Here is a 22,495-nt window from a genome sequence, read left to right as displayed (position 1 = left end):
ACACACCTGTCTAGATAAGGTCCCACAGTTGACAGTACATGTCAGAGCAAAAAGGAATTGTCCGTAGAGCTCCGAGACAGGATTGTGTCGAGGTACAGATTTGCGGAAGGGTACCAAAAAAGGTCTGTTGCATTGAAGGTCCCCAAGAACACAGTGGCTTCCATCATTCTTAAATGGAAGAAGTTTGGAACCACCAAGACTCTTCCTAGAGCTGTCCACCCGGCCAAACTGAGCAGTCAGGGGGGAAAAGCATTAGTCAGGTAGGTGACCAAGAACCCGATGGTCAAAGTAATTCCCAAACTCTGAAACATCACGGGGAGAAAATGAAAAGGAATTGACACAGACACCCCATCTAGCTTTCTCCACTGATAGTTGGACCTCCAGAGCAACTCCAAGCTACCTCACTGTGACGAAATGCCATTGAGTAGCTACTAGAACGTTAATTTGGGCATCAGTCCTCAAGACAACATTCAAAACAATATTGTGATGAATGATGCCACCCATGAATAGCATGTCATTTACTTATAAGATAAAAAATAGATATCTAGACACTTCATGAATGGTTGACGCTGCTGCCGATTTGAAAATCAATGCGATGCTTGATGGAACTGCTGGGAAATCCACGTGCACCTTGGCTGATTTGCAATGTAGTCTGATGCCAAAGTGTGCTGTGCAGGAGGTTTGACTCAACTTCTCTGACAGTTAGATTATGATACAATAAATCAAAGCCAAATCAGAAGAAGTGATTGTTTGGAGGGAATACAGTGCAAAGGCAGCCATGCTGCACAATCTCTCTTGCTTTTGGGTGGGACCAGCACTAAAACTAGAAGGGAATATGTAAATAAACAATTAATTTAATTTAATCTATTATTATCAGATCGCCGGGTGACGTTATGCGGGTGGGCCAAAATTACATCCCACCCGAACAGGCTGAAATTCCACGTGTTTTTACACAAAAATGACTGTCATAATTTTCACGATTTCAGAGTGTTATTTAAACCGACTGCCTCTTTAAAGCCAGCCCTCTCCCTGAGAAGCAGCCAGACAGTGTTCCATCTGTGAGAAGGCTATTAAACCTTCTCTGTTTTGTCTTCAACCGCACTGCCTCTTTAAAAACTGGAAAACATGTTTTAAACCGCACTGCCTCTTTAAAGCCAGCCAGCCCTCCCTGAGAAGCAGCCAGACAGTGTTCCATCTCAGTGAGCAGTCTAGCTATTAAACCTTCTCTGTTTTGTCTTCAACCGCACTGCCTCTTTAAAGCCAGTCAGCCCTCCCTGAGAAGCAGCCAGACAGTGTTCCATCTCAGTGAGCAGTCTAGCTATTAAACCTTCTCTGTTTTGTCTTCAACCGCACTGCCTCTTTAAAGCCAGCCAGCCCTCCCTGAGAAGCAGCCAGACAGTGTTCCATCTCAGTGAGCTGTCTAGCTATTAAACCTTCTCTGTTTTGTCTTCAACCGCACTGCCTCTTTAAAGCCAGCCAGCCCTCCCTGAGAAGCAGCCAGACAGTGTTCCATCTCAGTGAGCAGTCTAGCTATTAAACATTCTCTGTTTTGTTTTAGGCTTCAGATGGAATGTTGTTCAATCATGACAATTCAGTATGTGTTCTATAGAACTCTTATAACAGTGTAAAGAGTTTGTGTGTATGTTTTGTAGCACTCTGAAAATAGTACTGATTTTTGTACATTAGCTTTGATGCAGCTAGGTGCTGGTGGGTAGGTGCGTGCGGCGGCGGGGTGGGGGCGGTGGAGTATCCGCCTGCCGGTTTTGGTGGGCCTGTCTGCATCAAAATCCAGGGCTCTTTTTTTTTTTACCTCCCTGTGCGTGTGTGTGTGTGGTGACTAGTGTCCCAGAATCATGTGCACAGAGAAAAGGTGTGCGCGCACTGTGCACATGCTCCAGTAGGAGCATCTGTATTCCTTGTGTGTACAGGTGTTAGAAATATGTTAAAACATTCCCCTATCTCCCTAGACTTTGCAATAAGCCACCCTCCTAGCTCCCGGTCGATCATGCAGATGCCCTATGGGAAAAGGAGGAGTGTGTGACATATGTAACATGTCTGAGCGCACATACAGTATGTGTGTGTGTGTGTGTAAAGTCTTCTCTGTGTGAACGTTTCCTCTGCCCTAGGGGCTTTTTTCCACCTGCGTACAGCAGTCAGTTGAACAAGAGAGAGGCTTAACAGAACAGTGGGGAATATAGACTGAGCTAACCTGACAATGCGGTAGCCACACACAGGGAGTTAATTTACCTTACAGGGAATGAGAGTGAATGATGGCTTTCCATTCTTTAGCATTCCTTAATAGGGAGTATAATAGGGATGAGTATTTGAAATCATTTCACTATTCAAATAATATTGTAACCCATATGCATTAGAATACAATACCATTAGAATACAATACCATTAGAATACAATACCAGGGCTTGTATCACTTTAAGACAGCTTCAGACTTAACCCCATCGCGACGTCCCCCAAAGGCTAACTTTCTAGCCCTTGCTATCTGCCTGCTTGCTAATTCGGCCTGCTAACTGCTAGCTTGTTTAGCCCCGGTCTGCTAACTGCTAGCTTGTTTAGCACCGGCCTACTAAATGTTAGCTTGTTAGCACAGGCCTGCTAACGGTCTGAATCACCGCGTCCCCAGCCAGCCCAACCACTCACTGGACCCATATTTACTTTCAATCTCTTTTTGATTTGTAATTCGATTATACCTTCCGGTAACCTGCCTCACCCAATGTGATACGGAATCGCTATTATTTTTAATTTTTAGAACACACTCAAGAGCCTCCAGAAGCTAACCAGCTAACTAGCTACAAGCTATTTAGTCATTGTTAGCCACTGCTAGCGGCTTTTACCTTCTGCACAGCCAGACAGTTTTTTTAGCCTGGATAATACTCGCCAGTCTAGCTTCCCTGTCCCATCCACCGCTGCCGCCTGGACACTGTGATCACTTGGCTACATAGCTGATGACTGCTGGACTGTCCATTAATCATGGTACTAACATTCTGTTTGTTTATGTTTTATCTGTCAGCCCCAGCCGCACTCAGGCTCTGTGTGAAGTTAATCCGACCCTCTCTGCCTAGTCAACACCATTTTACCTGCTGTTGTTGTGCTAGCTGATTAGCTGTTGTTGTCTCACCTACTGTTTTAGCTAGCTCTCCCAATCAACACCTGTTATTACTGTATGCCTCGCTGTGTGTCTCTCTCAAATGTCAATATGCCTTGTATACTGTTGTTCAGGTTAGTTATCATTGTTTTAGTTTACAATGGAGGCCCTAGTTCCACTCTTCATACCCCTGATACCTCCTTTGTCCCACCTCCCACACATGAGGTGACCTCACCCATTACAACCATCATGTCCAGAGATACAACCTCTCTTATCATCACCCAGTGCCTGGGCTTACCTCCGCTGTACACGCACCCCACCATACCCCTGTCTGCGCATTATGCCCTGAATATATTCTACCATGCCCAGAAATCTGCTCCTTTTAGTCTTTGTCCCCAACGCTCTAGGCAACCAGTTTTGATAGCCTTTAGCTGCAGCCTCATACTACTCCTCCTCTGTTCCGCGGGTGATATGGAGGTAAACCCAGGCCCTGCATGTCCCCAGGCACCCTCATTTGTTGACTTCTGTGATCGAAAAAGCCTTGGTTTCATGCATGTCAACATCAGAAGCCTCCTCCCTAAGTTTGTTTTACTCACTGCTTTAGCACACTCTGCTAACCCTGATGTCCTTGCCATGTCTGAATCCTGGCTCAGGAAGGCCACCAAAAATTCTGAGATTTCCATACCAAACTATAACATTTTCCGTCAAGATAGAACTGTAAAAGGGGGAGGAGTTGCAGTCTACTGCAGAGATAGCCTGCAAAGTAATGTCATACTTTCCAGGTCCATACCCAAACAGTTCGAACTACTCATTTTAAAAATTACTCTCTCCAGAAATAAGTCTCTCACTGTTGCCGCCTGCTACCGACCCCCCTCAGCTCCCAGCTGTGCCCTGGACACCATTTGTGAATTGATCGCCCCACATCTAGCTTCAGAGTTTGTTCTGTTAGGTGACCTAAACTAGGATATGCTTAACACCCCGGCAGTCCTACAATCTAAGCTAGATGCCCTCAATCTCATACAAATCATCAAGGAACCCACCAGGTACAATCCTAAATCTGTAAACAAGGGCACCCTCATAGAAGTCATCCTGACCAACTGGCCCTCCAAATACACCTCTGCTGTCTTCAACCAGGATCTCAGCGATCACTGCCTGGTCATTCTTTAAAAGTAACTTCCTCAACATTTTAGATAAGCACGCTCCGTTCAAAAAATGCAGAGCTAAGAACAGATATAGCCCTTGGTTCACTCCAGACCTGACTGCCCTCGACCAGCACAAAAACATCCTGTGGCGGACTGCAATAGCATCGAATAGTCCCCACAATATGCAACTGTTCAGGGAAGTCAGGAACCAATACGGGCAGTCAGTCAGGAAAGCTAAGGCCAGCTTCTTCAGGCAGAAATTTGCATCCTGTAGCTCTAACTCCAAAAAGTTCTGGGACACTGAAGTCCATGGAGAACAAGAGCACCTCCTCCCAGCTGCCCACTGCACTGAGGCTAGGTAACACAGTCACCACCGATAAATCCGTTATTATCAAAAACTTCAACAAGCATTTCTCAACGGCTGGCCATGCCTTCCTCCTGGCTACTCCAACCTCGGCCAACAGCTCCGCCCCCCCCCCCCCGCAGCTACTCGCCCAAGCCTCTCCAGGTTCTCCTTTACCCAAATCCAGATAGCAGATGTTCTGAAAGAGCTGCAAAACCCAGACCCATACAAATCAGCTGGGCCTGACAATATGGACCTTCTATTTCTGAAACTATCCGCCGCCATTGTCGCAACCCCCATTACCAGCCTGTTCAACCGCTCTTTCATATCCTCTGAGATCCCCAAGGATTGGAAAGCTGCCGCAGTCATCCCCCCTCTTCAATGGGGGAGACACCCTGGACCCAAACAGACCTATATCCATCCTGCCCTGCCTATCTAAGGTCTTCGAAAGCCAAGTCAACAAACAGGTCACTGACCATCTCGAATCCCACCGTACCTTCTCCGCTGTGCAATCTGGTTTCCGAGCCGGTCACAGGTGCACATCAGCCACGCTCAAGGTACTAAGCGATATCATAACGGCCATCGATTAGACAGTACTGTGCAGCAGTCTTCATCGACCTTGTCAAGGCTTTCGACTCTGTCAATCACCATATTCTTATCGGCAGACTCAGTAGCCTCGGTTTTTCTGATGACTGCCTTGCCTGGTTCACCAACTACTTTGCAGACAGAGTTCAGTGTGTCAAATCGGAGGGCATGCTGTCCGGTCCTCTGGCAGTCTCTATGGGGGTGCCACAGGGTCCAATTCTCGGGCCGACTATTTTCTCTGTATATATCAATGATGTTGCTCTTGCAGCGGGTGATTCCCTGATCCACCTCTACGCAGACGACACCATTCTGTATACTTCCGGCCCGTCCTTGGACACTGTGCTATCTAACCTCCAAACGAGCTTCAATGCCATACAACACTCCTTCCATGGCCTCCAACTGCTCTTAAACGCTAGTAAAACCAAATGCATGCTTTTCAACCGTTCGCTGCCTGCACCCACACGCCCGACTAGCATCACCACCCTGGATGATGGTTCCGACCTAGAATATGTGGACATCTATAAGTACCTAGGTGTCTGGCTAGACTGTAAACTCTCCTTCCAGACTCATATCAAACATCTCCAATCTAAAATCAAATCTAGAGTTGGCTCTCTATTCCGCAACAAAGCCTCCTTCACTCACGCCGCCAAACTTACCCCAGTAAAACTGACTATCCTACCGATCCTCGACTTCGGCGATGTCATCTACAAAATAGCTTCCAACACTCTACTCAGCAAACTGGATGCAGTTTATCCCAGTGCCATCCGTTTTGTTACTAAATCACCTTATACCACCCACCACTGCGACCTGTATGCTCTAGTCGGCTGGCCCTCGCTACATATTCGTCGCCAGACCCACTGGCTCCAGGTCATCTACAAGTCCATACTAGGTAAAGCTCCGCCTTATCTCAGTTCACTGGTGACGATGGCAACACCCACCCGTAGCAGGCGCTCCAGCAGGTGTATCTCACTAATCATCCCTAAAGCCAATACCTCATTTGGCCGCCTTTCATTCCAGTTCTCTGCTGCCTGTGACTGGAACGAATTGCAAAAATCGCTGAAGCAGGGGCCTTTTATCTCCCTCACCAACTTCAAACATCTGCTATTTGAGCAGCTAACCGATCGCTGCAGCCTGTACATAGTCTATCGGTAAATAGCCCACCCAATTTTACCTACCTTATCCCCATACTGTTTATATTTATTTACTTTTCTGCTCTTTTGCACACCAATATCTCTACCTGTACATGACCATCTGATCATTTATCACTCCAGTGTTAATCTGCAAAATTGTAATTATTCGCCTACCTCCTCATGCCTTTTGCACACAATGTATATAGACTCTCTTGTTTACTCCATGTGTAACTCTGTGTTGTCTGTTCACACTGCTATGCTTTATCTTGGCCAGCTCGCAGTTGCAAATGAGAACTTGTTCTCAACTAGCCTACCTGGTTAAATAAAGGTGAAATTTAAAAAAAGGCATCAAGTATCTTCTTTTGGTCATTTTTACATTTACATTACATTTAAGTCATTTAGCAGACGCTCTTATCCAGAGCGACTTACAAATTGGTGCATTCACCTTATGACATCCAGTGGGACAGTCACTTAACAATAGTGCATTTCAGCAGTGGTACGATTTACAGCTATGGTCTTAGAATTACATTGGAATGCATTAGCTGTTGTAATTACTCTATGTAAGTAGACAAATGCGTCCCACCTGGCCAATAGCCAGGGAAAATGCAGAGCGCCAAATTCAAATAAAATACTATAATAATCTAACTTTCATTAAATCACACAAGTAAGACACCAAATTAAAGCTACACTCGTGAATCCAGCCAACATGTCAGATTTCAAAAAGGCTTTTGGGTGGAAGCACAAGATGCTATTATCTGATAATAGCACAACATGAGAGAGTAGCATATTTCAACTCTGCAGGCGCGACACAAAGCGCAGAAATAAAATATAAATCATGCCTTACCTTTGACAAACTTATTTTGTTGGCACTCCAATATGTCCCATAAACATCGCAAATGGTCCTTTTGTTCGATTAATTCCGTCCATATATATCCAAAATGTCCATTTATTTGGCGCATTTGATCCAGAAAAACACTGGTTCCACTACAAAATATCTCAAAAGTTACCTGTAAACTTTGCCAAAACATTTCAAACTACTTTTGTAATACAACTGTAGGTATTTTTTAAAGTAAATAATCGATACAATTGAAGACGGGATGATCTGTGTTCAATACAGGAAGATAACACACTCAAGCATGCTTTCTGGTCATGCGCCTCTATCAAACAGTACACATGAAGTGACCCTCGTTCAAGATGGCCGTACTTCTTCATTACACAAAGGAATAACCTCAACCAATTGCTAAAGACTGGTGACATCCAGTGGAATCGGTAGGAACTGCAAACAAGTCCCTTAGAAATCTGGTTTCCCAATGAAAAGACATTGAATAGACAGTGACCTCAATAAAAAAGGAAATTGGAATGGTTTGTCCTCTGGGTTTTGCCTGCTACGTAAGTTCTGTTACACTCACAGACATGAATCAAACAGTTTTAGAAACTTCAGAGTGTTGTCTATCCAAATCTACCAATAATATGCATATCTTATATTCTGGGCATGAGTAGCAGGAAGTTGAATTTGGGCACGCTATTTATCCAAAAGTGAAAATGCTGCCCCCTATCCCGAAGAAGTTTTAAGCATATTTAGCTAATGCATCGCATTTATGCTGTTGAACAGACGATAGGCACATATTGAACATTTGCCTTCCTTCCAAGAATGTCACGGAAGCTGGAGGAAGCAGTTTGTTGTTTGCCAATCACGACTGGATGTGATCCAGCCTGGAATCAAACCAAGGACTGTAGTGACACCTCTCGCACTGATAGGCAGTGCATTAGACCGCTGCGCCACTCGGGAGCCCGAGAACAAGGCTGTAACATAACAAAATGTGGAAAAAGTTAACGGGTCTGAATACTTTCCGAAAGCACTGTGTATACATGCTTATGACAAATCTTATGATTTGTCATAAGCATTACTGTGTATTATACCTGTCAGCTTTAAAATATAGAGTTACAACAGTAATTTGATAATTAGATAATAAACAGAGTAGCAGCAGCGTAAAAGAGGGTTCTGGGTAGCCCTTTGATTAGCTGTTCAGGAGGCTTATGGCTTGGGGGTAGAAGCTGTTAAGAAGCCTTTTGGACCTATACTTGGCGCTCCGATACCACTTGCCGTGCAGTAGCAGATATAACAGTCTATGACTATTGTGGCTGGAGTCTGACAATTTTTAGGGCCTGGATGGCGGGAAGCTTGGCCCCAGTGATGTACTGGGTCGTACGCACAACCCTCTGTAGTGCATTGCGGTCAGAGGCCGTGCAGTTGACATACAAGGCAGTGATGCAACCCGTCAAGATGCTCTCAATGGTGCAGCTGTGAACCTTTTGAGAATCTGAGGACCCATGCCAAATCTATTCAGTCTACTGAGGGGGAATAGGCTTTGTTGTGCCCTCTTCACGACTGTCTTAGTGTGTTTGAACCATGATAGTTTGTTGGTGATATGGACACCAAAGAACTTGAAGTTCTCAACCTGCTCCACTGCAGCTCGTCGATGAGAATGGGGGCGTGCTCGGTCCTCCTTTTCCTGTAGTCCACAATCATGTCCTTCGTCTTGATCACGTTGAGGGAGAGGTTGTTTTCCTGGCTGGCACCACACGGCCAGGTCTCTGACCTCCTCCCTATAGGCTGTCTCGTTGTTGGTGATCAGGCCTACCACTGTTGTGTCATAGGCAAACTTGATGATGGTGTTGGAGTCATGCCTGGCCAAGCAGTCAAGAGTTAACCGGGAGTAATCGAGGGGACTGAGCACGCACCCCTGAGGGTCCCCCGTGTTGAGGATCAGCGTAGGCGGATGTGTTGTTACCTACCCTTACCACCTGGGGGAGACCTGTCAGGAAGTCCAGGATCCAGTTGCAGAGGGAGGTGTTTAGTCCCAGGGTCCTTAGCTTAGTGATGAGCTAAGCATGGCCCTGACAGAGATGGTCGCCTCGCTTCGAGTTCTTAGGAAACTATGCAGCATTTTGTTTTTTTATGTATTATTTCTTACATTGTTACCTACCAAGATGGCCTACTAATTAATTATCGTCAGTTATAGTCACAGCTGTGTACATTCCCCCTCAAGCAGACACCAAGACGGCCATCAAGGAACTTCACTTCATATGCGAACTGGAAACCATACATCTTGAGGCTGCATTAATTGTAGCTGGGGATTTTAACAAAGCAAATTTGAGAACAAGTCCACCTAAATTCTTCCAGCCTATTGGATTGCGATACACATAGGCGCAATACCCTTGATCACTGCTACTCTAACTTCCACAATGCATACGAAGCACTCCTCCGCCCTCCCTTCGGCAAATCCGATCACAACACCATCTTTCTCAAACAGGACCTACCAGTGACGAGAACCATTCAACGCTGGTCCGACCAATCGGAAGCCACGCTTCAAGATTGTTTTGATCACGTAGACTGAAAAATGTTCCGATCAGCCTCAGAGAACAACATCGACCTATACGCTGACTCGGTGATTGCGTTTATAAAGAAGTACATTGGAGATGTTGTACCCACTGTGACTATTAAAACCTACCCTAACCAGAAACCCGTGGATGGATGGCGGCATTCATGCAAAACTGAAAGCGCGATCCACCATATTTAACGATGGAAAGAGGTCTGGAAACATCATCTCTACTTAGCTGGCCCTCAACATTAGGGCCCCACAAAGGGGTGCATTGCTCAGCCCCCTCCTGTACTCTCTGTTCACCCACAACTGCGTGTCAAAGAACGCCTCCAACTCAATTATCAAGTTTGCAGATGACACAACATTAGGGGCCTTGATTACCAACAACGACGAGACAGCCTACAGGGAGGAGGTGAGGGCACTCGGAGTATGGCGTCAGGAAACCACTCAACCACTCAACAATCACTCAACAAAGGAGATGATCGTGGACTTCAGGAAACAACAGAGGGAGCACCCCCCCTATCAACACCGAAGGGACAGCAGTGGAGAAGCTGAAAAGTTTTAAGTTCCTCGGCATACACATCACAGACCAACTGAAATGGTCCACCCACACCGACAGTGTGGTGAAGAAGGCACAACAGCACCTCTTAAACCTCATGAGGCGGAATAAATTTGGCTTGTCACCCAAAACCCTGACAAACTTTTACAGATGCACAATATTGAGCATCCTGTCGGGCTGGTGCGGTCTGCACAACGCATCACCGGGGGCAAGCTACCTGCAGGACACCTGCAGCACCCAATGTCACAGGAAGGCAAAAATATTATCAAGGACATCAACCACCCGAGCCACTGCCGGGTACAGGTGCATCAAAGCTGGGACCGAGAGACTGAAAAACAGCTTCTATCCCAATGCCATCAGATTGCATCCATCAGTGATTGCTGTTTAGCAGTCTAACTCAGAGAGGCTGCTGCCAACATTGAGACCCAATCACTGGCCACTCTAATAAATGGATCACTAGTACTTGGACCGGTTGAAAATATTAGTGAAGACACTTGCCAGTTGGTCAGTACACGTCCTGGTAATCTGTCTGGCACTGCGGCCTTGTGAATGTTGACCTGTTTAAAACTTATTCGGGATCGGTGTCCCGTCCACGGAACGGTTGAGTTGACATATGCTAATCGCATAAACCTGAGGTTGTAAGTAGCAAGAAGATTTCCCAGGACATAGACATGTCTGATATTGGCAGAAAGCTTAAATTCTTGTTAATCTAAGTGTTCTGTCCAATTTACAGTAGCTATTACAGTGAAAGCATACCATCTAGTGGCCAAAATCTCAATTGCACCTGAGCTGCAATAATACATTATGGCCTCTCTCTTGCATTTCAAAGACGTTACGAAAAAATACAAAAGAATGGTTGTTTTTTTCTTTATATTACCTTTCACCATATCTATTGTGTTATATTCTCCTACATGCCTTTCACATTTCCACAAACTTCAACGTGTTTAATTTCAAATGGTATCAAGAATATGCATACCCTTGCTTCAGGGCCTGAGCTCCAGGCAGTTAGATTTGGTTATGTTGTTTTGGGCAAAAATGTAAAAAAAATGGGACGGATCCTTACCCACGGCGAGCATGATCACACAGTCGTCCGGAACAGCTGATGCTCTCATGCATGCTTCAGTGTTACTTGCCTCGAAGCGAACATAGAAGTAATTTAGGTCATCTGGTAGACTTGTGTCACAGGGCAGGTCGCGGCTGTGCTTCCCTTTGTAGTCTGGAATAGTTTGCAAGTCCTGCCACATCCGTCGAGCATCAGAGCCAGTGTAGTATGATTCAATCTTAGTCCTGTATTGACGCTGTGCCTGTTTGATGGTTTGTCGGAGGGCATAGCTGGATTTCTTATAAGCTTTCTGGGTTAGAGTCCCACTCCTTGAAAACGGCTGCTCTAGCCTTTAGCTCAGTGTGGATGTTGCCATGTAAAACAAGGCTTCTGGTTGGGATATGTACGTACGGTCACTGTTGGCAATGACATCATCAACGCGCTTAATGATAAAGCCAGTGACTGATGTGGTGTACTCCTCAACGCCATCGGAAGAATCCGGAACATATTCCAGTCTGTGCTAGCAAAACAGTCCTATAGCTTAGCATCTGCCTCATCTGACCACTTTCTTTTTGACCGAGTCACAGGTGCTTCCTGCTTTGGTTTATGTTTGTAAGCAGGAATCAGGAGGATGGAATTATGGTCAGATTTACACGCGTCTGGAGTTAAGGTGTTCTACAGTTTTTTCCCCCTCTGGTTTCACATTTAACATGCTGGTAGAAATTAGGTAAATTAGGTCAAATGGATTTGTGTTTCCTGTTTACTTATGACCGTATACAGCTAATTGAGTGCGGTCTTATTGCCAGCATCGGTTTGTGGTGGTATGTGTAGACAGCTACGAAATATACAGATGAAAACTCTCTTTGTAAATAGTGTGGTCTACAGCTTATCATAAGATACTCTACCTCAGGCGATCAAAACCTCAAGACTTCCTTAGATTTCGTGTACCTGCGGTTGTTTACAAATATACATAGACCATCACCCCTTTCTCCTGCATATGATGGGGATGAGGGCCTTGTAGGGCGTCTGAAGTAAATACTTCCCGTACGACTTGTTGAAGAAAAAGTAATTATCCAGTATGGGGTGAATAATCACTGTCATGATATCTAGAAGCTCTTTTCGGTCATAAGAAATGGTGGCAGAAACATTAAATACAAAATAACGCGAAGAAACATGCACAATTGATTACGGGATCGTAAAACGGCAGTCATCTCCTTCGGCGCCACTCCGATATACCAACAGAGAACATTGAGGTCCCTTTAGGCAGAATTAGAATAGACTCAATTAATGGATTCATCTGTTGCCATTCTTCTCGATTGACACTATTCTTGATCAGTCTGTTGTGATCACGATAGGCAGATGCGGCTATCGTTAGACAGTACTATTGAATAAATTATATGGCTATAGAAGTACTCACCATGATGAGCGAGCTCAGCAGCATGGCCTGGATACGCTTGGTGCCCTGGTGCCTGAATGGAATATCAACAATAGTTTGTTAGCAAATGGTGGGGGGGACTCACTCTTTGTGCAATAACATTTTTTAACATGTTTTTTTTAAATGACTACCTCATTTCTCTATACCACACATACAATTATCTGTAAGTGAATTTCAAACACAGATTGAACCACAAAGACCAGGGAGGTTTTCCAATGCCTCGCAAAGAAGGGCACCCATTGGTAGGTGGGTAAAAAAAATGTAAGCAGATATTGAATATCCCTTTGACCATGGTAAAGTTATTAATTACACTTCGGATGGTGTATCAATATACCCAGTCACTACAAAGATACAGGCATCCTTCTTAACTCAGTTGCCAGAAAGGAAGGATTTCACCATGAGGCCAATGGTGACATTAAAACAGTTACAGAGTTTAATGGCTGTGATAAGAGAAAACTGAGGATGGATCAACAACATTGTAGATACTCCACAATACTAACCTAATTGACACAGTGAAAAGAAGGAAGAATGTACAGAAAACAAATATTCCAAAACATGCATCCTGTTTGCAACAAGGCACTAAAGTTATATTGTAAAAATGTGGCAAAGAAATTCACTTTTTGTCCTAAATACAAAAATGGGGCAAATCCAATACAACACATTACTAAGCACCACTCTCCATATTTTCAATCATAGAGGTGGCTGCATCATATTATGGGTATATGTGTAATCATTAAGAACTGTGAGTTTCAGGATAGAAAATGTGCGGATTGGAGCTAAGCACAGGCAAAATCCTAGAGGAAAACCAGGTTAAGTCTGCTTTCCACCAGATACTGGTGAGATGAATTCATCAGTGCTAAGGGAAGCCAGGCTTCCGTATAAATTTGACAAAGAAAAAACTAAATCATTTATATTTTTGTCTCTCTTTGCTTCATAATTGTCCTTCAATTTGCAAGAGGCTGAATTGTATGTCACCGGAGAAAGCAGCTGATCGAGTGAAACAGCGCCCCTCTGTCTCTGTATGTGTAACCCATCTATCTGATGCTGTCTGGTCAAAAAGAGTATGACATTGTTGCCGCCCCTACCATTGAATGCATGGGATGCCAGCGAGCATTTGGCCTCCCTATATAGATATATACAATAATAGTCAATCAGCGTTGAGCTAAAAGAGAGCACCTAAAAAAGTTTGGATTTGGCTTCACACCAATCACATCACATCAGAAGCTAAATGTTGATGGTCCTGGAGCACCTAAAAAGGTTTGGATTTGGCTTCACACCAATCACATCAGAAGCTAAACGTAATTAGAAAATACACTTGAATTGTTGCATCTCGTTGAATTGTTGTCCCTTTCCCAACTTAGCCATAGATGGAGATAGTGATTTGGACTAGGGGTTTTCCTTAATTCTCCCTACTGGCCAATGACTATGACGGTGATTAATGATCCAACCATAAATACACTGTGCCCCTTGCCTGAGAGGATGGAAGTTCAATATGTAGCTAGATGAGGTGGGCTAATGTTAACTAGCTGGCTCATCGTTGCCAATGAAAGTGAGTTACACTAGCAAGCGTAACTAAAGTAGAGAGCTGCATTCCCACTGGCCCCGACAGATAGCATTGTAGCGTGGTCTGCATTTTTTATGCCGAGGGTGGGAGTGGGCATTCAGACAAACAACTTTGGGATTATTTCTAACGGTTGTCTTTCTGTTTTGGATGCGTTTTCTATTGTATTAAAATAACCTCTGCCATACTATTCAGAAACTCTCATAGGCTAATTCTGCTTCACGTTCTGTAGCCTACCTCACCTCACTTGTGTTGGGCGTGCGAGATCAAATGCGTGGTCCCAAATAAATAGCCTCTAGGATGGAAAAGCATATGGAAAAGCATACGCAGTTGTCTTTCCAAGGAAATTAACTTCCCAAATATGACATGCTATAGTTTAGGCTCTGACATCGACAGGAAATAGAAAAATGTGTTATCAATTATCAATTTATTTTATCTACCTGAAAATTGTCCAGCTCCTATTAAAGTTGGTATTATTTCAAAATGGTTGTCTTTCTGTTTGTAGATTATTCGTTATACTTGATTATTTTGATTCTGTAGCCTACCTTTCTTCCCTTTTACTGGGCATGTGCAATCAAATAAAAAATATGATAGGCTATAGTTTAAACTCTGACATTGACTGGACAACACATGTATTTTATTGTGCTTGCATATTGTCCCGTTCCTAAAAGTTATTCTTTAATCTAGACAAGTAAGTGTCCACTCTCCTGTATTTAGGCCCAACTCTACAATCTTTCAAACTACATCTAGCCTAATACTGATAGCCGAATATAATGGGCACAGTCAGAGTCTCTGGTATTTTGACCTATTTTTGCACATTTTGATCTTGACTCGGGTGGCAAAATCGTTGGGACCAGGGCTGCAAAGTGAGCTGTGTCAGATACATCTAAAATAACATTGCGGGACTGCTGTCAGGTACAGGACAAATTCTTGTTGGGACCAGGGCTGCAAAGTGAGCTGTGTCAGATACATCTAAAATAACATTGCGGGACTGTGGTCAGGTACAGGGACTAATTCTTGCTGGGGCGACTCGGTTAAGAAGACCGTGGCATCGGGCGGGTGCGGCGTGAAAAGCAGCAGGAGCTGGATGAAGATATCAGTCCCTCTACTTGAAAGTGCTTCCTCTATTAGCTAGTCCTCTCCTTGGCATCAGGGGCAGCAGACAAACAGAGGAATCTAATCTCCTCCAACAATTAAGAAAAAGCAAAGGGATAAGGAGGAGAGAAGATGAGTGGGTTGAGTCACTGAGTGGGTTGAGTCACTATACTCTGCCTTGTCTCAGGATGGTAAGTTGGTGGTTGAAGATATCCCTCTAGTGGTGTGGGGGCTATGCTTTGGCAAAGTGGGTGGGGTTATATGCTGCCTGTTTGGCCCTGTCCGGGGGTATCATCGGATGGGGCCACAGTGTCTCCTGACCCCTCCTGTCTCAGCCTCCAGTATTTATGCTGCAGGAGTTTATGTGTCGGGGGACTAGGGTCAGTTTGTTATATCTGGAGTACTTTTCCTGTCTTATCCGGTGTCCTGTGTGAATTTAAGTATGCTCTCTCTAATTCTCTCTTTCTTTCTCTCTCGGAGGACCTGAGCCCTAGGACCATGCCTCCGGACTACCTGGCATGATGACTCCTTGCTGTCCTCAGTCCACCTGGCCGTGCTGCTGCTCCAGTCTCACCTGTTCAGCCTGTGGCTATGGAATCCTGACCTGTTCACCGGACGTGCTACCTGTCCCAGACCTATTATTTGACCATGCTGGTCATTTATGAACATTTGAACATCTTGGCCATGTTCTGTTATAATCTCCACCCTGCACAGCCAGAAGAGGACTGGCTACACCTCATAGCCTGGTTCTTCTCTAGGTTTCTTCCTAGGTTTTGGCTTTTCTAGGGAGTTGTTCCTAGCCAAAGTGCTTCAACATCTGCTTTGCTTGCTGTTTGGGGTTGTAGGCTGGGTTTCTGTACAGCACTTTGTGACATCAGCTGATATAAATAAATTTGATTTGATTTGATAATGCTTCTGATTTTGGTGGGAAATACCAGGTTACCTGGGAGAAAAGTGATTTGTTCCCGGGATGAAGCATTTGTAAAATACCAGGAAAATATTAAACCCTAGTACCAAACCAGCCACCCCTAACTCAGAAAGGAGAACCCCCGAGATTAACCTAATGTCCATGGGAAACCCTGTAGCGTGGAGGTAATGAGTGTGACTCACCCAATCTTCACAGTGTCCAGGGTGTGGCAGGGGGTGCCATACACGGGCACCTTGCCCATGATGAACATCATCACCTCCGCGCGCTGGTAGTCTGGCAGGTTGCCACCAAAGAACCCTGCATGGGGTAAATTAATGCATTACAAAACTTTGTCTGTTAAATTGTCAAACGATGCAATTATTTTTCTTTGGCACTCTGACTTTAAAGGAATGGCGCAAAGACAAGCTATTTCAAATCATACTGTGTGTAGAGCATACAAATTCAAAAGCATGTAACTACGGGGTCAACATTAAAGCCCCCCTCTGCAATTTCAACAGCCTGGAAATGTATTTATAGATAGATATCTATCTAAAAAACAGTATAGGAGGGCTCCAGATTAACTGTTCCCTGTGGTGGCACCAACATTTTCCCCAATCAATAATTTGGTCCTTACAATTTTTATTTATTTATTGTGATTAATTGTATTGTCTGAAAACGTACAAAATACATGATCTACACAGCAAAAACGATCTGACGTCAAAACAAGTTGGTATTGAGATGAAAGAAATTGTGCTTTATCAATTTACCGGATTTTGTTTAATATTACTTTGGACAAAACAAGACGTCAATATTCCTGCAATGCTTTTTGTATAAACATCTTAAATTACAGCTCAATTTCAGCAAATTCCAAATATGCGATTAATCCCAGCCTAATAAATGTTATCATTTGTGACCCAATTCAGGAAACTAGGCGTATATCTCAAGTCACGACTACCCTGGAGAGCAGTTATCATGATTTAAAAAATCAAAACATCCAAATGTCTTTAACATTTTCTTTATTGTGTAGTGGAGCTGGATAAGTGTTGCTCTCCACTTTCTGGAGGACAGAGTTCTGAAATCAGTGCAATTAGAGTATGCTAGCTAAAGAGATGGAGAAAACACCTGTCTCCGGATTACATCTTCAAACTAAGGGCAACCTTAGTTTGATGTATACAGGTAAGATAGTCTAGCGTTAGCTAGCTACATTTTCTGATATTACACATTTTACATTTTCAGATATTACACATTTCACAGAAAGAGGTTTAATTTAGAGCTAAATTGTACCATTAGCTAGCTAGCTAATGTTAGCTGGCTGGCTCCATACCTGACATTATTCCCATCCCAGAGCCGTTTGCTTTTCAGGTTAGAGCCTAATGTTAGCTAGATAACATGGAACCTCATTGGTTAGCTCCCAGCATATTCATGCAGGGTAGTAACGACATGATTTGGGACTATGTTCATTGTTGTTTAACTAGTTAACGTTAGCTGGCTGGCTCGTTTGCTAACGTTACGTGACTTGTGTCATCTTACACGTTGTTTACCTAGCTAGGTTCATTGTGTACCTAGCAAGCTAGCTATGGATCTTAAGCTAAAGTGTGCAACAACTGTGAATATAGCCGGTGTCAGTAAACATCTGCAAAAAAAGCGTAATGAAGTTGTTGACATCAGAGCTGGTTAGGCTGTTTTCATGTTATCCAGAGGTAAACAAATCATCGTCCAGAGCGTCAAGTGTTCACTCTGAACTTTCCGAGAGCGAAACGAGATGGGTGGACAAAGAAGAGCTCTTCACTAGATACCAAAACATTCAAAGGCCATTTTCTCAAAAGTGTGTTTACAAGTTTATCAACTTTCAAAGCAGAATTACTTTCCCATTGTTCCTCAAAAATTCAGTGTATGATTTACCATTTTGTTGCTCTGAGTCTACTTTCATCCTATGCAAAAAAAGCCATTTCAAATTTTGCTACATACCAGGTGATGAGCCACATTTGGCAGCACTAAACTGGGTTTAAAGTCCTTCAAAGTGCTATTGAGATGGTATGATTCAAGACATGTTTGAGATAGGCCTACATTTAAATCTAACATGTCCAACCAGGAAAGATGATAATGATATTTTGGTGTGCAACACCTAACCAGTGATTGGCATTAATTATGGGTTGACAATTACGCTATTGTTGCTATAACTTTACTGTGTAAATATTGTTATTAGATTATTTTGCTCAATAGACAGTAATATATATATATTTTTTAAATTACATTTTAATTTGGGGCTAATTTACCATCTTTTTTATGTCTGTGTGTCCAGTATGAAGGAAGTTAGAATTAAGTAGATTTGAGAGCAAATGCTAACTAGAGTTAGCACAATGACTGGAAGTATATATATATATATATATATATATATATATATATATTCTAGCATGCATGGTATCCATGAGTTCATCTGACTCTGGGGAAGTAGATAAAGGGCCTCAATGTGAAAATCCCAAAGTTTCTCTTTAAATATAATTTCCTGCTAGTTAGCGGTGTAACAGAATAATCTAACAGTAGATGTAGGCCTAATATCTTAAAATACTTTGCAGCAGAGGATGTTGCCTCTATAAAGGCTTATACAATCCCATCAAATGGCAATATGGGCTTCCCGTGCTCCATAGATACTTAAATGCATAGATACAGGGTTAATCGGTACTAAAATGGTCAATTTGGAGAGTTGGGGAAAAAATGTCTTACCTACAGAAAGCTGGTTGTGACTAGATGGAGTACTGCTACGGATAAGATTTACCATTGAACAATATCAAGACCACGACTTGATGCTTTTCGTTGTGATGGCGATAGCTATCGACAGTTAGGTAAGTTAGATAGCTAGTGTCCCTCAACTATGACAAAAAATATACTTTTAACCACTGTATATTTGTTGACCCATTCATCTGTCATGACAGATAACTAGTGTTCATATGGAAGTTACAGTGACATGACAATTAGCTAAAGTTACTGCCCTCGGGGAGTACGAAGACAAGCTGGAGCGAATTACTAGTGTATAATCGAGCTGCTTGCCAACATGATGTGCTTGCACAGGGCAGCTGTATCACGGTGTCGCAGGCAGTAGCTAACCCGGCCAATTTTCCCTCCCATGATTTTATTGCAAGTAGGATAATAGCCAACACAATAAATAACTAATATTACCATCTAGATAGTCATCTTGATACAAGCATGAACAGCAAAACCACCGGGACACGGTGTCCTTCGTTCCAGCTTGCCACGCACTGCAGTCTGGGCTGCAACGTTGTGGTACATTAGCCTAGTGTTGTAGCCAATATCAGAGGGACAGTCACAGTAAGCACACGCATACAATTGCATACAAGCAACAGCACACCACCATCATTATTTTCATCAAAAATAAAGAATTGTACATTTTACAAACTGAAAATGAAAACTTATTTTGGGCAAAACTAACAGTGAATAGTAGTTCAATAGTAAATCTCGTCCTTAGCTGTACTCCAAAAGTCACAGCAAAGGGTTACACAATGCAACTAAAGGTTGTGGTTATGTAGGCAAGGGCTGGTCCTGCATGTCTGTTGCATGCACACCCCAAACTTCCAAGTGCTTATTTGACTCATTAAGTATGCTACTGTATTTGATTATTTGGAAGGATTTAAAAGGGTTAGTTAGTTTAAGAGTTGGGAAAACTGGGCAGTGGGTCATGAGATTGATGTAGTTGAAGATTTTATGCACATGCCAACACAGTGCTGCTTATGGCTGAAATACACTACACTACACTATATAATATATATATATATATATATATTTTTTTTTTACCCCTTTTTCTCCCCAATTTCGTGATTGGTAGTTACAGTCTTTTCCCATTGCTGCAACTCCCATAGCGACTCGGGAGAGCCGAAGGCCGAGAGGCACGTGCCCTTGACACACTGCTCGCTTAACCCGGAAGCCAGCCGCACCAATGTGTCGGAGGAAACACTGAACAACTGACGACCGTGTCAGCGTGCATGCGCCTGGCCCACCACAGGAGTTGCAAGAGCGCGATGGGCCAAACCCTCCCCTAACCCGGACGACGCCGAGCCAATTGTGCAGCGCCTCATCGGCCTCCTGGTCGCGGCCGGCTGCAACACCTCCCGGGATGGAACCCGGATCTGTAGTGATGCCTCAGCCACTGCGATGCAGTGCATTACACCGCTGCGGCACTAGGAAGGCCCACACTACACAATTTTTGCCCAGTCTACAGGCTCTAATCATCAAGCCAAATCGTAGTGTCTAGTAATCGGTACAGTACATACACTTGGCGGCAGTAAAATTGGCAATCAGGCCAGAGTCGGGCTATATTTGCTGGACTGGTGTAGTAAGGAAATCTTCATGGCAACGAAGGAAGATGCTGCGATCCTTGTATGTGCATTGTTATGCCTGAAGACAACAGGATTGGATAATGGAAAATAACAACTCCGCTTAACTCTGGTTATCCAAATCAACCCTATCAAAGAGATGAGGACATTTATAATTAGAAAATTGTAATGATGCTGATGATGACGACGATGATGTCAATATTTTACTTTAGCATGAGTTGGCAGTTGTACAGATGGAACAAGACCAGCGTGTCTTCTTGGTGCCAGTTGTTATTAACTTGTGAGGTAGTTGAAGATGATGTTTATAGGGCCACCCGGGTGGCGCACCTGGTAAATGTAGTGTCTTATGGTCAATCTTCCAATGATATGCCTACAAATACATCACTAAGCTGCGGACACCTTGGGGAAACGACAGAAAGTGTAGGCTTATTCCTTGCACATTCACAGCCATATAAGGAGACATTGGAACACAGCGTCTTCAGCGCCAAAATCTGGGGCATTTCCTGCATTTCATCTTGGTTTCGCCTGTAGCATCAGTTCTGTGGCACTCACAGATAATATCTTTGCAGTTTTGGAAACGTCAGAGGGTTTTCTTTCCATAGCTGTCAATTATATGCATAGTCGAGCATCTTTTCGTGACAAAATATCTTGTTTAAAACGGGAACGTTTTTTTATCCAAAAATTAAAAGAGCGCCCCCTATATCAAAGTTAATAACATTAATTGTTGACCAGTTGAAGAAGGACTTTATTGAAATGGATAACACGATTAAAGACAAACGCACAGGTCTACAAATAGCTGTTAATGATGATGGCATATTCAATGAACTGATCAAAACTAACCAAGCGCTCCAGGACAAATTGTCTACAGAAATAAAGGAACTTAAAATCAAGAAATTCAACCAAGACAAAAAAGACAAGGCCGAGGATAAAGTCTACTTCTGGAGAAACCCTGACAAGGGAGGTCCTGCTCCCCCTCCTCTCCATGACAGACGCAGGAGGGATGCCGCTTACTTCGATCCACCCCGGTCTGATCAACGCTCTACAACCAGCGCCTCATCGGCTTCCAGTGGTAGTTTTTTATTCAACGAGAGACTGGACGGACGGAAGGGCGGAGGTGGCCATCGACAAGATGCCGCACCCGACAGGGTAAGAAGAAACGACTACTTCACACGGTCTCAGAACCCACGGGACTGAGTGTCTTTAATTTATCAAGCAAGATACTGAGCCCTGCCCATATCTCCTTGCTTAATAAAAGGTTATATTTTGTGCCTACAAGCCAGTGCAACTATTTAATGTTAAGGTAGACGTGTTTAAGTTTTTTAGAAACATCCATTTAAGGGAAAACTTTAGCTCCCGTAATCCTGACACTTCTATTGAACCAGTAGGTTGCTCACCTGCACATACTCCGACTCCTTTTAGAAGCACAAGTTATTTTATACCTCCAGCCAATCACAATCACTCTATCGAGACATATTGCAGACTTGTGGAAAAAGATGGACATCTCCTTAAGAATAAACAGGAGTCCAAATCTTTCCATCATTTACCTAAGGATGAAAAACAAGCTTTGCTTGATTTACAATCCCAAACGTCAACCCTGATTCGTCCTGCTGATAAGGGTGGGTCGGTTGTACTCATGGATAGGACAGTTTATGTACATGAGTGTCATAGACAGCTGCTTGACAATACCTTTTACAAGAAACTCAGAAGTGACCCCACTTCCCAATATCAGAATAGTATCTTTACTGTCCTAGATGGGTATTTAAGTTCTGGTCAGATAACCAAAAAAGAACATGACTTTTTGGCTATTCAACACCCTAAAATTGCCACTTTCTATACTTTGCCAAAATTACACAAGAATGTTACA

General features: G+C 43.5%; 1 protein-coding gene across 3 annotated transcripts in view; it reads right to left on the bottom strand.

Annotated features, from left to right (window-relative positions):
* Positions 1-22,495, bottom strand: part of efr3a (EFR3 homolog A (S. cerevisiae)) — a 250,798-nt gene that overhangs the window by 51,238 nt on the left and 177,065 nt on the right. For all 3 annotated transcript variants that reach the window (XM_046320769.1, XM_046320771.1, XM_046320770.1), the window contains 2 exons: positions 16,486-16,600; positions 12,702-12,753 (listed from right to left, as the gene is read on the bottom strand). In XM_046320769.1, the coding sequence (XP_046176725.1) occupies positions 12,702-12,753; positions 16,486-16,600 (167 nt within the window). The remainder of the gene's footprint in view (positions 1-12,701; positions 12,754-16,485; positions 16,601-22,495) is intronic.

Source organism: Oncorhynchus gorbuscha, linkage group LG22 (genome assembly GCF_021184085.1).
Source record: "Oncorhynchus gorbuscha isolate QuinsamMale2020 ecotype Even-year linkage group LG22, OgorEven_v1.0, whole genome shotgun sequence".
Classification (NCBI taxonomy): Eukaryota; Metazoa; Chordata; class Actinopteri; order Salmoniformes; family Salmonidae; genus Oncorhynchus; species Oncorhynchus gorbuscha.
The sequence above is the reverse complement of the archived record's forward strand: the minus strand, read 5'-3'. Positions and strand labels throughout refer to the sequence as shown.